The sequence below is a fragment of the Cucumis sativus genome, chromosome 3, assembly GCF_000004075.3.
Source record: "Cucumis sativus cultivar 9930 chromosome 3, Cucumber_9930_V3, whole genome shotgun sequence".
In the NCBI taxonomy this organism is placed as follows: Eukaryota; Viridiplantae; Streptophyta; class Magnoliopsida; order Cucurbitales; family Cucurbitaceae; genus Cucumis; species Cucumis sativus.
The window spans coordinates 39,833,440-39,850,085 of NC_026657.2; the positions used below are offsets into that span (position 1 = coordinate 39,833,440).

Consider the following 16,646-nt stretch of genomic DNA (forward strand, 5'->3'; position numbering starts at 1 on the left):
AGGAATGAGAATTTGAGTAAGATTATTGTTCTATATCAGAAGGTATCAAGTGAAAGAGAAGACTTGGTACAAATTAAGCGAAGTATATAAACACGAAAATGGTAAGGAAACATATACACTTTAGAAATAGTGCGAATAATCACTGTGAATGTTCTTTTTCTAAAAGATATGAAAAATCTGTACATTACGAAGAGAGGTCAAGTATTTGAGGCAGTTTCGATGTCTATTGAAATGCACATGCTTGGGGTAGGAGATAGGCCTGTAAATTGGAAAAAATCCTTTGAGATGTCAATGAGTGAAAGAATCGGTTTCCTTTTACAGTTCATGCACGAATTGAATGATCAATGGCGTCCTGTGAGTTGCGAAACTGTCAAATTATGTCCTGACCTGCATTTGGTAAAAGATGGATTGACATATTGTACAAAAATCCATATAGAGGTTAGTCCCTCTAAATTCTCAACATGCTTCAGGAGATTTCTCACCGCCAACCTTTACGATAGTAACCGGTGGCTACTCTAGTGAGCTAGACACAAACTGGCTTTCAAATGATAGTTTTCATAGTTACATATATAGTATTAGTTTCCACATGGACATCATCATACCATAAACATTGATGATGTTGACGATTTTTCTATTGGTTTCCAGGATTTCCAGCAAATAATAGTACATTCAATTGTTTTTTTGAGATAAGAATTTGAGGTACCTGATAATGAAATGAATTGAACGTGAAAATGATTCCAAATGACTAGATCCAAGGTTGTGATAACGAGACATCCGCAACTGATGCTTCTAGTTCTTGTTTGCCGTCAATAGCAGCTTTGAGAACATTGTATTGCTTGGCCACAGAATCATACAGTGCCTTCGAGTATGCCTCCCTAACCTGCCAAAGAAAGCAGCCTGTTTGGTGAGAAACAAACCAGATATAACCTTAATATCGTTCTTTCGACCTCTTAAAAAAACACAATAAACGGAACTTGAAAACATTTCTTTATAGCTCATCATATTCTCGATCGGCAGACATTTGTACAACGTATTATTTGATATAAACTTGCGGACAAATTATTTATAGTCCAATTGAAAGTAGTTAGTATTAACCTAAGGTATAAACAATAATTTGAATCCTTGCAGCAACGAGTATAGTATTTACTAACTTGACAATCAGATTTAAGCATGGTTCACTCTTAAAAAGTTGTCGTACTTCCCTTTCGAATTTTGAACAATGGGGCTAGTTTCTTGTGATCATAACCTTTCTTAAATATTTGGAGTCAAAATCACTTAGAACCTCAAATAGTGTGACGACCCATGTTAAGCCACCCCCAATTTTCATCCAACACTAAAGAATTTTAACTCTAGAGAATAACGCTCATTAAATGTAATATTGCAACTTCAAATACACACACACACACACACACATATATATATATTGCAACTTTTTAAAGAATAATGGTATTTCTTAAACAAAATGAAAAACCCAGACGTATCTTTTATAATTCGCTGAAAACAGTTAACACCTCGATGCAAGCTTGAAGCTTGGAAATAAAATTATTAGTTTCCAATCTCTTGTTTAGATTTAAGAGTATTAGTCACTTTGTAGGGATCGTAATAGTATATCTAGCACAATTTTACTACCTCACACTCTTCAAAATTTTAATGATCAGACAGACCTCATCAGGATTGTCACGGGAAGCAGCAATTTCATCGAAGCTGATTTCAGGGCCCACCGACAAACCCGTCCCATTAAAGGAAATGACTCTTTTTTCTCCAATTTCGATTTCTACCTGAAAGAGGGCAAAAGGGTTTATATATGAAAAAATAACCATATTAAAAAATAATAAAAGGGATAAATATACCTGTGAAGGAGGCGGCATGATGTCATAACATAATAAAGCAAGGGGATACAAATGACCAGGAGCACCGGAGTGTTGAAGGAGCCTTCTCATGTTGTCCACTGAAGAAGCATCAAAGGGTGCCTGATCCTCTCATATCAGTACGAACTACTTTGATCGTATAAAAATTTGAATGTAACAATTTCAAAGACATAAAACGAACTAAAAGAGATTTGAACATAAAAGTAAGAAATGATGACTTAAGTGTTAAAAATGGAGTAGAGAAAAGGCTTTTGTTGATTCTTTTCAGTTTTTAAGAAAATCTGTTTTAAAGAAGTAGATGTCAGGGCATACAAAAGATTTCTCTAATTTGCAACAAAGAAATTTAAACAGTGAACTCGTATGGGCATTCAATTAATCGAATTTTCAGGCCTGATGTACTTCGGTTCCAATTTTATAAGTTGTTTAGAACTTTTATTGGTGAAATATTTCTTTTGTACCAAATCATCATAATCAATCATTACAAACTGTACAGTTCACCAGAGCAGCTTCAGCCATGGGCACGCCCACACCCGATTCAGCTACTGTTCAGTATTCCCCTTCCTATTTTTATTTTTAGGGTATATGCATGAAACTAGAAAACCACTACATTAGACTAATCACTGACATAAAAATCAAAACTCTAGAATGAAAATGTCAAAGTCCTCTACTCAGCGAGAAACCAGATATGCATACACCTGCATATTTGTCTTCATTCAAGGTAAGGAAAACTTACTGGGTACCATTCTCCAGTGGATGGATCCGGTCGATCCCTGCCACCGCTGGGTGCAATCCATATTAGTTGTGACCCACCCCTGCATAAAATTTATCGCTGATGAAAACATAAAAATGGACAATAGGAGAGACCATTTTGAGGCTTAGAAGAAATTTAAGATATTTGGAATCCACAACTGTGTGACAGGTAAAACACAGCATAGAAAACCAGCATTTTTTCCCATCAGCTGCTACCAATGGTATAGGTACCTTAAAAGTAAAGCCATCTCTTTTAGACTACGTGTGTTTGCTTTCCTTTTCGTTTCTGCAAGTTCAGGAATATCGAGCATGTGCTTTTTTGAATAAACACAAATTAGATTCCTGCATAATCATTTGTACATTGAGTCAGTTTTGTTAATTAAGTAGAAATAAAATCCAATAAATTGTAAGGAAAATTATAATGGAACCTTCCAATGCTGAAGGGCTTGCAAAGAGGGTCTGCAATAACTCTATCCCCTGCCACATAGATCTGCAAGACAGAAAAAAACACTTGTTGGTGCTAGCACTTACAAATTCCCTCAAAATTTTAGCTGAACACTACAACGTATACTGAAAAGAAATAGGCCTACCATGTTTTCGGCAATATATGGATTTGTCTTTTCAAGCAACAATGAAATAATAGCTGGATCTGCTTCAGTTTGATGATTTGATATCAAGACAACATTGTGACCCTGAAATGAATGTCATGAACAATCAAAGCCCTACAATATAACAACAAAGTGGAAGAAATAAAGTTTTAAGAGTCACAAAAGAGAAACGAGAAAACAAGACAGACAAAATAACAGACAACAGATCTTAATGTAGTCCTTCCAAGTTCCTATTAAAATATTGAAAGACCAACCATGAGGAAGAAGTGCTTAGAAGGGTACTAAGAAAAAGCATGCCAACCTATTTTAAAGTGGTTAGAATTTTGTTATTCGGATATGGCAATGAAAGAATAAAAATTTGAACATGTGAGTGAATCTACTGAGGGAGATTTATGAACATCATTAAACAAACTTAAGCAATGATCAGCAAAATTAACTCAAAATCATCACATAATAGAGAAATGCTGAAACTTGTAGATATCTACCTGATGGAGCTTCTCTTCAATATCCTTGAAAAGAGAAAGGTTACCAACGAATGAATTTCTGCAGAAATTTTCTATAAAACTTCAGGACTGAGTTAAACATATGAGAAAGAAGCTAGCACCGTTAAGTTAACAAGTAACATAAATTCATCATAGATTGATGAAAACTAGCACCTATGATGCCGTCTATAGAAAGTTTTCCCCCCTAAACAATGAACTTGAGAAATACAACAAAAATCATCTGCCATGCAAACTTCTTAATAGTCAATAGTAATTTAATCACAAGTTTATTTCATAAAGAACCATTTCCTAACGTAATGAAACCAAAAAAAAGGGCCGTGTGATTTCTTGTAAATACTGTAATTTGTAAGCAGGACCAGAAAACCACAACAAACGTGACAGAGATTGTAAGACCAAATTTCCAACTTACTCAAAATCAATCAGTGGACGGACATAGTTCTGACCAAACGTGTAGTAATCAAAAGGCTCTCGAATTGCTTTGTGGTGTGGTGAGAACATAAAAGGATCCTGAAATATTACTGCTATGTCTCAGACAATAGGTCATTCAGTTGTCTTTCTTAAAAGTTTTCACACAATTGTAACTGAAATAAAATTATATACTACCTCCACATCCAGCAATATGCGATCTAATGCAACGGTCATGTTAGACAATACAATTTCATCTGCCTTTGGATTACCACTCTCAAAAACCTGAAACCAAGGGATAAGCATTTAAAACTGTTAGAAATAGTGGGGTTGGGCCTCGATGAAAGCCTATTAATAGTTAAGATTTACTTTTCCCTATTTTCTTTCTTTTAATTAGGTTCGTGCTGCCTATATATTTTCCCCTTTTTGTATCTTTATGATTATCAAAGAATAATAAGAAACATATATATCAAGGTTTTTCTCCCTGTACTAGGGTTTCCACATAGATCTTGTATTTTTTCTTCGTCTCTATTTTTCAATAAATTTTGATCAAAAGATAGTAAACTTATAACTTAGAAGGGAAGACAATATTCTGTTAAAGAACTACTGTATTGGGATAGCTAAAGCCCTTGGTCAGTGAATCCAAGGACAGAGACAAGGTCGCTTGAGTATCTACATGATGACTCTATAAGTAAATAGTAATTATAGTTTTCCAATTAAGGTGCATGATGTTGGCATAAGTTGAGAACGTAGGCAGAACAGGGTCATCCCTTCACTTTATGATCCGACATCTAAATTTCATTTTCTAAGCTACTGTCACTGCATAAAACAATTACAGAACAATTCTACAGATTGTAGACCAAGAAAAATTGTCTTACAGCATTCCTATAATTCTGATACAATTCTTCCATTCCTGCAGCAACATTTGAAGGCAGCTTTCCAGCTTCTGTTTCCCTCCTGATGCAGGAGAGTAACTCTGCAAATAAGATAAATCAACATTCTACATGTTGCGTTTACAGGATTGCTTTCTTCTTTAAAAAAAGTATTTCACTAAAAAATACAGTAAGAAGCACAAGAAGTACTAAAAAGCAAAATCGATATCAGGTATAAACAACAACAAAGAATTCATTGCTGCTGCAGCAGCAGCAGCAGCAGCAACAAAAAAAAATCAAATGAAAGGGTTGGGTTAAAAGCATCCTCATAAACTACACCGTTAAGGGCACTCTTCACATACATCCCCAAATTTAAAGCACTGCTCCCTTCTATCCAAAATCATCCCTGATCATGAAAAATTCATAATCCTCAAACAAAAAAAAATTTTAAAAAAATACTACTACTAAGTGGTTGTACTACACAATGAATAGAACAAAACCCCTTTTCCTAATAGCCAGCTCAGAGTGCAGAAAATAATAAAATCCAGTGAATGGATCTAGTGGGAAGCTCAATCACAATCATAAAACAGTAACACAGCAGCATTCAACAAGAAGTTTCTAATTACATGTCAATTCGAAAACCAATCATAAGGGCTACCAATAAAAAACAACAAATTACAAGAATAGAGAGAGAGTAATAGATTGAAAAGAAAAACCTTCTTCGGAGCGAAGATCAAGAAATGCGCGGGAGTGAGGTGGGTCATTCCTGGTTACGTCAGTAGTGGAGGGGGTGTGGGCGGACTCCTTGTCTTGAATAAGCTCCGCCATTGCTCTGGAAGCGGAGAAGCGAAGGGAGGAGTGAGGGGAAGAAAGCTTGGGAGGAGTGAAATGAAGAGAAAGGGGAAGAAAAAGCTTGAGAGAAGAGGAGGAGGAGGAGGATGAAGGAGGGAGAGAAACCCTAGAGAAGGAGAGAGAAATGGAAGGAGAGAGGGAAAATGGAGGAAGTGAAGAAGGAACAGAGGAAGAAGAGGAGGAAGAAGAAGAAACAGCAGAAAGGATAAACATAGTAAGTAAGAAAAAGCGAAACGAGAGATATTAAGTGGAGGAGAGGAAGTCGGAGCAATTGATCCACAGGCGTTTTAAAGAGGATTGGGTGGAAATTTAAATTAAATTTCTCTTTTTCCTTTTTTCTTTTTTCTTTTTCTTTTTTGTTCTTATTATATGTATATAATATATATATATAGTCTTTTTTTATAATTTTATTTGTGTACTTCAAGAATATTCCTTTTTATATTCATTTTCATCTTTATACTTTCCATTTTTATTTTTATAATCTTTAAGCTTTTTAAGAATAATTATTTCACTTAGATGTTAAATATAAATGGAAAATAAATCACTTTTTAAAATATATAATGGCTCTAATTAATATTTCGAAATCATTAGAAACAAGGAGAATTATAAAAAATGTGTAAAGATTGAGGTTGTGTTTAGACCTATTCTAAACTTTAGTTTGATATATTTATGATCTCCTCCAAATTTTATTTAAACATTGTTGACGCTAGATTTTGATATAGGGATAACGCATCTTACCTTCACGTAACAAGAAAATAAATTTGTAAATCGAAGAAGAAATAACCTGAATAAAACAATAGTGAGAACATGTTGAAGGAAAAAAAATATTTCATATATAAGTTCTTATGTTATTACAAGTGAATCGATTTGATTGAACTCTAATTGGTGTATCGATTTTTACCATTATATAATCACATGAGTCTGTACAGATGTATGGTTAATAAAATAGACAAAAGCATGAGAAGATTTTTAAGAATACTTGAATAAACGATAACAAATAAATGCATACAACTATGTATTATTAGTTTCTTCTTAAAAAATATATATATGGATAAAGGTATAGAATATTATTAAATTATATTTATAGGAATGTGTTTGGCACGTGTGTTTAAAACGACGTCAGATGAGGGTGAATTGGGATAGAGGAAGAGAATGGCGGTGGGCCAGTGATGAGCTCGTGGGGATCCATTTTTACTTTTTAGTTTTCGATTTCCAAGAGGATGGAGTGACCAAAAAAAGGTATATTTTTCTAAAATAATTTTAAAATTAATATGTGCAATTTTTATGTATTAATAAAATCAATCAAAACATCTTCTTGAAAAATATAACAAAAAAATTTACTCTAGGTATGTTATAAATTTTTAATATTATTTTTTAACATAATTCAAACTTAAGAATAGTTTTTTTCCATGTTTTTCCTAAACTTATTTTTTTATATTTAATTACGAGTTAGAGTTTCGATTTGTGTTTTAAATAGTTCGACAAAAATTTTAAATAATTAGATGAAAGTTATTATAATATTTTACTCATGCTAAACTGTATATTAATATAATCTACTAAAATAAATTATACTATAGGAATTATAAAATTTAGAACATTTAAAGAAATATTTACATTTTATAAAAAAGAGTCGAAGTGTAATAGTAATAAAATTGATGAAGAGCAAATAGTCTGTAAAAAATTTATATATCTTTTAAATTCCTAAATACTATTCATATTTTTTTTTCTTTGAATATTGAATCTAAATAAAAAATAATAATATTTGATATCGTTATTTTTATCGAAATTGTAAATCATATAAATTTGTTTGTTTGAAAAACAGTGTAAAATTAATATCTAACAATTTATAGTAACACATTATTTAAAACCTAAAATGTTATATAAATTATTTGAAAATAGAACGTTGTTCGTTGGAATAATACATCGTTTTTAGTTGTACTCATCCGTAAACGTTAAAACGTAAGTGTGACTATCTTTATTTGCTTTAACGTTCTTGCAATATTTATTAATGTAAATATAAGTACTTAATAATATCAAACATCAAAATTTCAATTATCTAAAAACTTCAACAACTATGCTTGTTTTCAAATACCAAACGACTCTTAAGAAAGTTTATAACATTAAACAAAAGTTATCAAAACTATATTATAAACATGAATAATGTAAAGAGACCATGACTTTTGAATAAAACTCAAACTTCTTTAAAGTGTTTGGAAGATGCTACCTACTAACCTTTAAATGAAAATTATTGCAAGTGTACAAAACAAGAAAGTAGAGAAATCAAAATTTTACTATAAAAAAGAAAAGGTCAAATTTTATCACATCTAGTTGTCCATTTTTATAAGATTAGGAAAATTGACATTTTCTTTGTTATTACCCTAACTATGGGATAAGGATGTGAATATTGTATAAGTCAATTTGAGGATATAAGAAAAGCATATATTATATATATTGTTAAGAGATAATAATAATGGAAAAATACATACATTATTTCCTTGGTCATAAAAATGTCCAAATTTTCATTCTATAAATTAAATATATGACTAACCTTTTCATATATTATATATTTTGAACTTTTGGTTTTGCTATCCATTGGGGTTTAATTTGCCTCTTTTTAAAAACCATTCAATATCATATTTTATATATTTGTAGTAATTTATTTATTGCTAATTGAAAACAACATGCATTTCGTAAAATATGAGTTGGAAAATATGATATTTCAATCATAGTCCAAATATATAGTTTATTGTTTTTTTTTCAACAGACAGATTTTATTACCACTGATTTTTAATAAATTTTTAATGCATTCATATCGATAAAAATTAGATTTAAAATATAGATATTAAAATTAATACGATTATAATAGTTTTTTTTTTGTACGTATGTAGCTTAAATACTTATAAATTTAATTATTTTGATATAACAAATAGTGCACAATAATTTTGATTTAACGAAGAAAAAAACCGTTAAAATAAGCATAAGTCAATTACATAATAGTGCAAGTTTTATACACTCCTTGATGGTTATATTCATATTAACTATGAATTTTGATTTTTTGTTCAATCTACTAGAAAAACAAAGAAAATAATAGAGCCTTATTCTTTTATTTTGTTTTTTTCTAAGTTTGACGAGTTGAAAAATCAAAACTCTTCAATATTTATAGGAGAAAAGAAAAACTTCAAACTCAGCTTGGTCAAAATTTTTGAAGTCAAAGTGAACCATATTATATATACGCCCACTATATTACCTTTTGTTTCGATTCAATGAAATAAAAAAAATGTTTAAAATTTTGTGCTAGGATGAAAAATGAAAACCGAAAAGAAATAAAAAGTTTTAAAATCTGTCCATATAGACTTTAATTATTTTTTATTAGAGTACTATAACCTTAAATAAATAATTTGCTCCGAAATCGAGTTTTACTTATAAAACCAAACCATACATAATTAATTGTATAATGTCGTTATAAATTAAAATTGTTCAAAATCACGAACTTAGTTGATTAGTGTGAAAATGTTAGAATGTTACTTATCCTTAGTATGTAATGACATTATGCTATTTTGTTGTCTTTATTTAGTTTGTTATGAGGTATGGTAAATGTTGTATCTTTTAATTTGATTTTTTACGTATAATAATTTTGTTTTTTCAAAACTTTTTTGTCCGGTCAATATTAAAAAATCACCTTAGTAAGTATAGCGTAAATATTAATGAATAAGTGAGTTTTAATTGTATTACTTATCGGGATTGAAAGTTCAAACATTCATGTTATACTCTTATTTGAGAAACAATATCATAACACTAATCATTCATAACTAAAAATCACGAGACAATGTCATAAAAAGGTAAAAGTAAAACTTGTAAGTAAATTTAGATACGTTCAGATGATTATTTTGACTTTTAATTTAGATACCAAAGTTTATGCTCAATTATGCAAAAGAAATTCATGAGCTCACCTGATGAATGATGGTTGGAGAGGGGATGAAACCTGCAAAAGCTTGTTGTGTGGAGGCCAAATCTTGCAAACATGAATATATGGGGAAATGGATGGAAGAAACCCACACATTTAAAATAAGCCCTAAGTATGAACATGTGAAATATAATAACCATTTAATCAAGCTCGGGTTGTTTTTTTAATGCCAAAACTTGTCAAACTTTTTTTCTCCATTCAAATAAAAATTTCGATTACTTTATAAATAAATATCCTTAAACTTTGTGCTTAGTTTGAAAAGTACCGATTGAATTAATTTAAATTTTGTAACTATTGTTGTTAGGGTAACGTAGTATACAAAAATTTTGATAATTTATTCATTTGACGGTAGACTAAGATCACTTGTTTTCTTTGAAGATTCTCTTAAAGAATATGAATGAAAATTATTGCTAATATTTCAAGTGAAAAAACATCTTTAACTTTTCTTTTTTTTTTTTCAAATTGCATTAATTACCTTAACTCTTTTAAAAGAATAAAGAACAAAAAAAACTATTGATTTGGTTGGTATAATTCTAGTCTAACTAGTTTTTACTTGTTATTTATATAGGTTTCAAGACTTTTATCATTCAATTTTGAGTATAATTTTCATTTAGTCCCTTCGTTTTTTATTTCACTTTTTGAATTTTACTAATACTCGTTTCCATATCTAACATTAGCTTTCAATTTGTTAAGAGTTTGGAATGATTATAATATAAACGTTATTAGCAATTTAAAATTAATGTAATTATAATTATTTTGTAATTTTATATTAACGAATAGATATTTAGAGCAATGTCTCAATGTGAGTGTTTAATATAAGGAATATAAATATTAAAAGTGAAAATGTTGGAATTCTAAACCATATATATTCACAAAAATATATAAAAAATAGGAGTATAAAAAAAAAAGAGTATAAATGATTTTAATTTTTTTTTAAAAAAATCTAATGGTAAAGTTATTTGTTAATTATTTGTTCCGAAGAAAATGTTAAAAACAAAATATGAAAACAACCTAAAAGTATTTTCTATAATTGATTGTATAACTCCATCATCATCGTGGTACTATGTCATTCTCGAACTAAAAGAAACTCATTTAGTGTAACGCTTCAGATTTAGGATTCGACAACATAATGTTATTCTCACTCGTATGTATTTTATAACTTTTTTTAAGAGGTCATCTAATATAAAATTGTTATAAGCTAAATACACTTAACTTTATAGTTTCTATGATTGAGTCACATAAATTAAAAAAGCACGTTACTGACATATAAGAGTAAATTTCAATTTTTTTTTTCAAGTCTTTCAACCATAAATTCGTGTCATAGAATTTCTCTCATTTAGATGCAATTTTGGTTCATTCACGTCTCCTAAATTTGAAATTATTAGGTGCCAAATATGGATTCTGAATTATGATTCAAATCATTTACGTAAAATATTACATTTCAAATCAATTTCAAAATTTGAATTTAAGGTAATTGTTAGATGTTTAAATAATAGGTTTGAACACTTCCATTCATGCATTACTTTAGCTCTTTTATTATGAAACCCTTCGTTTTGATTTATTTACTTATTAGAAAAATCGATCATTTGGATCTCTAAAAATGGAAAATGGCAATTATGAAACTATTGCCCAATTAAAAAGAAAATGAAAGTACATGAACTTTGTAAGTGTAAGGACCAATTTTACTTATTAGCTCGATTTAAGTGACTTATCTTTCTAACACTAATTAACGACGTTTTTTCATTTATCTTTATTGTTTTCAATTTATATATGACATTTTGACACACATTCAAATTGTGACTAGGTTTGGTATATTTATTGTAAACAATTTATATATGGCCTTTTGACACACATTCAAATTGTGACTAGGTTTGGTATATTTATTGTAAACTTGTACGAATCTACATTTTTTCAATTAGCCTAACTCAGTTGTCAAATCATAGTTTTTGGCCAATTTCCTTTATTTATTTATTATTAACAAAAATAATTTTGAATTATTTCATATGTGTGATTGGGCAAGACTAAAAAAAAACAAAAGTACAACTCAAGATGAATTCGAGTATTACTTGATTTATTTAAATGTGTTATGGCTTTGTACTTATACCATGTGACTATATTCAAAACAACATAGATAAAAAGTTTTATTCATAATTAAAGCACTTAAAGTGAATTTTTTTTATTCTACGAGACCTTATGACAATTACTTTTCCATATTCTAACAATGTTTATATTTTCAATGGACGTATCAAGAAAGTTACGACCTAAAATTTAGGGACTAACTTGTTATTACGTTAAAGTGTAGAGACCAAAATGATATTTTTAATTTTTAATGCATAATTTAAAAAGTTGTGATGGATTCGTTTGTTTATTTGTTTTTAAATGTCGTCGTCCTCGTGACACTTAAGAGTGGAAAAATCTGAGACGAGTGTTTCGTTAGGAGCTTCTTCTACCACCAGCAAGTCCTTCCAGAAAAGAAAAAAAATATCCATAGCCATACCTCCACAACCAAGCTCTTCGCCTATCAATTTCTTCCATCCCCCATCTTCCATTTCTCCTTCCCTCATCCTCCAAATCCAATCCCCCACTACACACATGGCCTCAATTTTCTTCTCACCTTCTCTTTCCTCTGCTTCCCCTCTCTCAACGCCTTCCTTTCAACCTCGCTCCCACCTCCACTTACAACCCCGGTTTGTTTCTTTCTTCTTTTTCATTTCTTTTTCCTTCAATTTTTTTCCATGATTTTCCACCCTTTTGCTTCCTTTTTTATTTATTGCATTGTAATGGTGTTTAATTTATACGCATCGACTTAAGTAACGATTCTGTTGCTAATTAGGGTTTTTTTTTGTTGTATTTCAGTTCGTGTCGATTTGGTGTTAGATGTAGTTATGTGGACGCGGGAGTGAGGGATGATTATGCGCCAAATACTATAGATGTTGTTGCGGATGTTAAGAGTGAGAAGGTATATATGCTCTGTGATTGATGCATGCATTTGGTTTTTACTGTTTTGGTGATTAGTGTTGTTCGATTATTTATCATTTATCTGTTTTTGTGGCTTATCTTAGTAGGTTGTGGTTTTAGGAGGTAGCGGGTTTGTTGGTTCTGCTATATGTAAGGCGGCAATATCCAAGGGGATCGAAGTGGTTAGTGTGAGCAGGTATGGTAAATGATTTGGTGTTATTTTATTTGATTGGGTTATATGTGTTGTTTCACGTGAACATCATGTTGTGCAGGTCAGGGCGTCCAAGTAATACAAGTTCATGGGTTGATCAAGTTACTTGGGTTCCAGGCAAGTTTCTTTGGCGTGTTAACGCGCATTGGGATTCTTTTATTGCTGTTTCCCGATCTGAAGAATTTAGGCAGTGGATATAATGTAGATATAGAATTGTCTTGGATGAAAAGATGGAATAACTGGTGCATCAAAGACAAAGGCTTTTTTATGTCTGGAGATTGTCGAAAAAGGAAAAGTTCAAGTGGAAATCTCATGTTAACGATGATAACATTCTGATCTCAAACTTATGCATCTTTTGGATATCAAAGAAAGAAATAGGGGACTTTCCTGACTTAACAAAGCATAAGATCAAATGAGATTCAAAAGAATTCCCTTAAGCTCTTCTCTGGGGAAAAGAATAAAAACTATGCATAAAGTCTATCAATTAGAAATGTGAGACAAGCTCAACCTCATGTTGTAATAAACTGTCAAAGGTTAAAGGAATTGCTTTGTTGGAAATCAACCAAATTTCGTTTTGCCTGAACTTGCTAATTGGAGTTAAAAGATATTTTTAGCTCAGAAATAATTGGCACACTGCCATGAACATTGTAGATGGAAACTCAACCTCGTGAGCATTGTAGATGGAAACTGTTCTTTGGGAATGGCCATAGCTGAATGTAATTTGCTCTCCATATTCATTTGATGTACTGTGTACACTTTTATTGATCTTTCTATGCTGTTGGGCGTGAGTCAGTGGGCTATTCACGAGGATGGTTTGATACATTTTAGAAAGAAATAAGGGAATTTCCCATTTACACGTCCTGCCTCTCTCTCCACCTGATTTTTCTTTTATGTTGTTTGTTGTCGTTGGTGTGTTTATCACATGTGGTATTCCGGGTGGATTTAGGAAGACATGTAATTTCTGGTATTCACAGTATGGAAATAGGAACTTTGTAGAATCTTGTTCCTGATTGTTATGATATACTCTATTCACTTCCTTAAAAAAAAAAACCTTCCCCCTACGTACACAAGGGTATTAAGGATGCGTTTTGCATTATTCAGGAGATGTTTTCTACCTCAACTGGGACGACGTACTTGTTGGGGCTACGGCAGTGGTCTCAACAATTGGAGGTTTTGGCAGTGAGGAGCAGATGAAAAGAATTAATGGTGATGCCAATATTGCGGCTGTCAATGCAGCATATGATTTTGGTAAGCTATTTTTGGATTGCATATTTTGATGGGTAACTATCTGTCAATAAGCTTTGTAAACTTAGCTCCAATTCGCACTAGTCTGTAAACCCTGCAGTTGAAGCTATTTGGACAGTTCAATTTTTGTGATTCTTTGATGGAGGGTTCATCGTTTGCTGCACTGTTCTGAACATTCTTTTCTTTGGTAGGGATTCCCAAATTCGTCTTAATATCAGTCCATGATTACAATCTGCCTTCATTTCTACTCTCATCTTCATACTTCACTGGAAAGAGGCAAGCAGAGTCTGAGGTCCTCTCCAAATTTCCAAGATCTGGTAATTTCCTACATGTCTTGCAATTTTTATAAGGACCGAAATTTGGGGCCATTATTTTTGTTCATTAACCAAACGGGTGGTAGAGTAGAAAAATTATTTCACTTAAAAAAAATCTTTATCATCAGTCAAACTTCACAGGCATATTCTATTCACTCTGATCCTTATTTTTCATTGATTTGCAGGCGTTGTACTTAGACCCGCTTTCATTTATGGAAAAAGAAGGGTGGATGGTTTTGAGATTCCCTTGGATTTGGTTGGAGAACCAGTGGAAAAGTTTCTGTCTGTCTTTGGAAACTTCATCAAACCTTTAAGTTCCGTTCCTGCTTCCGACATTTTTCTTGCTCCCCCCGTCAGTGTGGACGATTTAGCACTTGCTACCATCAATGCAATCACGGACGACGATGTTTTTGGTGTTTTCACAATTGAACAGATCAAGGAAGCTGCAGCAAAAGTGAGAGCGTGACATAATCATCTCTCAGTCTCTGCTGAACAAACACAGCATCTCTCATGGTTTGGGCAATATCATAATGAAAATTAGCTTCTTTAGTCATAGTTATCCGATGACCGACCTATTTTATATTACACTCAAAACGTTCTTCTCTATTGCTATAGTTTCATATATTGAAATATATCTTACCAAAATTATATGCTTTAGTATTATATATTATCTCTTACAGGGCTCGTGAACATACAGAAATGTGGACTGGAATTTTTCCAAAGGATGGTTGGATGAATCGAACATCTTATCTTAATACTGTTTAGGTAAAAACATTGATTCTCTGTTTTTTACATCCTCCATGGGTTTCATCACCTATCTCGTCGTTTCTGGATGAAGTAAAGAAATATGTAGTGTAGACTATGTTTAAATTATTCCGCCTTACTTGGTGCTAATCGTGAAACATATAAAACTGTTGTTAACTAAATAATTATGTGAAATATATATTGAGTTGAAAATGATTATATTAGAAGTTATACTTGTAAAAAATGAGGTGTTTTTGAAATTTCTGATTGTTTTGTTTCGATACTACGGTTTTCACCTTTTTTTTTCCTTTCAATGAAACACTTGAATTCTTAAATTTTTGTGGAAAAAAGTTGGATGCAAATGGCATAGTTGGTCGGTACAATTCAGATTCAAATGAGCACTGCAGAGAGGCAACAATATGGCGATTGGCGCAAGCATTTGTTGAAATTTGAAGAAAGCACAATCTTTATTCGTTTTAGTCTTCTCTCCACCCAATTTTGTCCACAATCGTGGGCTACCAAATTGTTCGGAAAATGGAGTTAGACCAGAGTTTCTTTAAAAGTGTGTGGTGTGTGTTATTATAATTATTAGTATGGAAATTATTTTATTTGACAAGCAATATCACATTTTATTTGTAATAAGCTATGAATAACTACTATAGTACATAGATTACGATTATTATCAATAAATGTATGCACATATGAATGTTAAATTATTGCAAAGAGGTTGCTGTAATAGTTAAATGTGTTATAATCGGGGGGTCTGCGGACTTTTGAATACTTCAGTTAATGTTTCCAAACAAATAGCTGAGTACGGAAAAAGCTATTGTCTATTCTAAAATTTTCAATTTTGTAGACTAACTTATGAAAATATTTAGGTGCCATTAAGATATATATAAATCTAGATGTATCTAAGTATTGTAGATATATATAAATCTAGATAAGAGAGGATATACATAACTCTGGATAAGAGAGGATCGTCATTATTGAATTAAGATAATGTGAAGTTTTAATTTTATGTTAAAAGGTTTGGTATATATAACAATAATAATATTATTATAATAAAAAATTATAAAAAATATAACATTATGTAATAATTTGTCAATTTTTTCTACTTTTGAATAAAACTCCTTAAAAAGACATGAATATTAATTTTGAAAAAAAAAATAAAAAATTGGAAGCAAATAAAAAAGATTGAACCAAATGAAGAATCTATCCATTGAGTTTGTATTTTATTTGAACGATCAGGGAGATACTTTTAACTATAGTAAAATTAACTAAAATATCATAGACAATGACATGTGAAAAATCGATCTATCTGGACTCAAGGGTGAACTTAGGAGCTAAATAAA

General features: G+C 31.1%; 2 protein-coding genes across 2 annotated transcripts; one reads left to right on the plus strand and one right to left on the minus strand.

The window, feature by feature from the left end:
• Nucleotides 1-5: 5 nt before the first annotated feature.
• Nucleotides 6-6,071, minus strand: LOC101213494 (glycerol-3-phosphate acyltransferase, chloroplastic; the record flags this gene model as incomplete). The annotated part of the gene is given in 13 exon segments (NM_001305702.1): nt 6-387; nt 704-880; nt 1,665-1,778; nt 1,851-1,970; nt 2,602-2,680; nt 2,850-2,960; nt 3,047-3,108; nt 3,209-3,310; nt 3,712-3,769; nt 4,139-4,236; nt 4,333-4,419; nt 5,013-5,110; nt 5,723-6,071. Coding segments are annotated over 12 exon segments (1,413 nt in total).
• A 6,141-nt stretch (nt 6,072-12,212) lies between these two features.
• Nucleotides 12,213-15,342, plus strand: LOC101213256 (uncharacterized protein At1g32220, chloroplastic). The gene is made up of 7 exons (XM_004136155.3): nt 12,213-12,509; nt 12,679-12,781; nt 12,888-12,976; nt 13,053-13,108; nt 14,093-14,239; nt 14,428-14,553; nt 14,736-15,342. Exons 1-7 carry the CDS (start codon nt 12,415-12,417, stop codon nt 15,014-15,016), a joined length of 897 nt encoding a protein of 298 aa, XP_004136203.1. The 5' UTR covers nt 12,213-12,414; the 3' UTR covers nt 15,017-15,342.
• The last annotated feature ends 1,304 nt before the right edge of the window (nt 15,343-16,646 follow it).

Bases quoted from the DNA above. Each gene is read 5' to 3' on its own strand.
- LOC101213256 (XM_004136155.3), top strand. From the start codon at position 12,415: ATGGCCTCAATTTTCTTCTCACCTTCTCTTTCCTCTGCTTCCCCTCTC. The intron at 12,510-12,678 runs GTTTGTTTCTTT...GTTGTATTTCAG, and splicing joins CACCTCCACTTACAACCCCG to TTCGTGTCGATTTGGTGTTA. The intron at 14,554-14,735 runs GTAATTTCCTAC...ATTGATTTGCAG, and splicing joins CTCCAAATTTCCAAGATCTG to GCGTTGTACTTAGACCCGCT.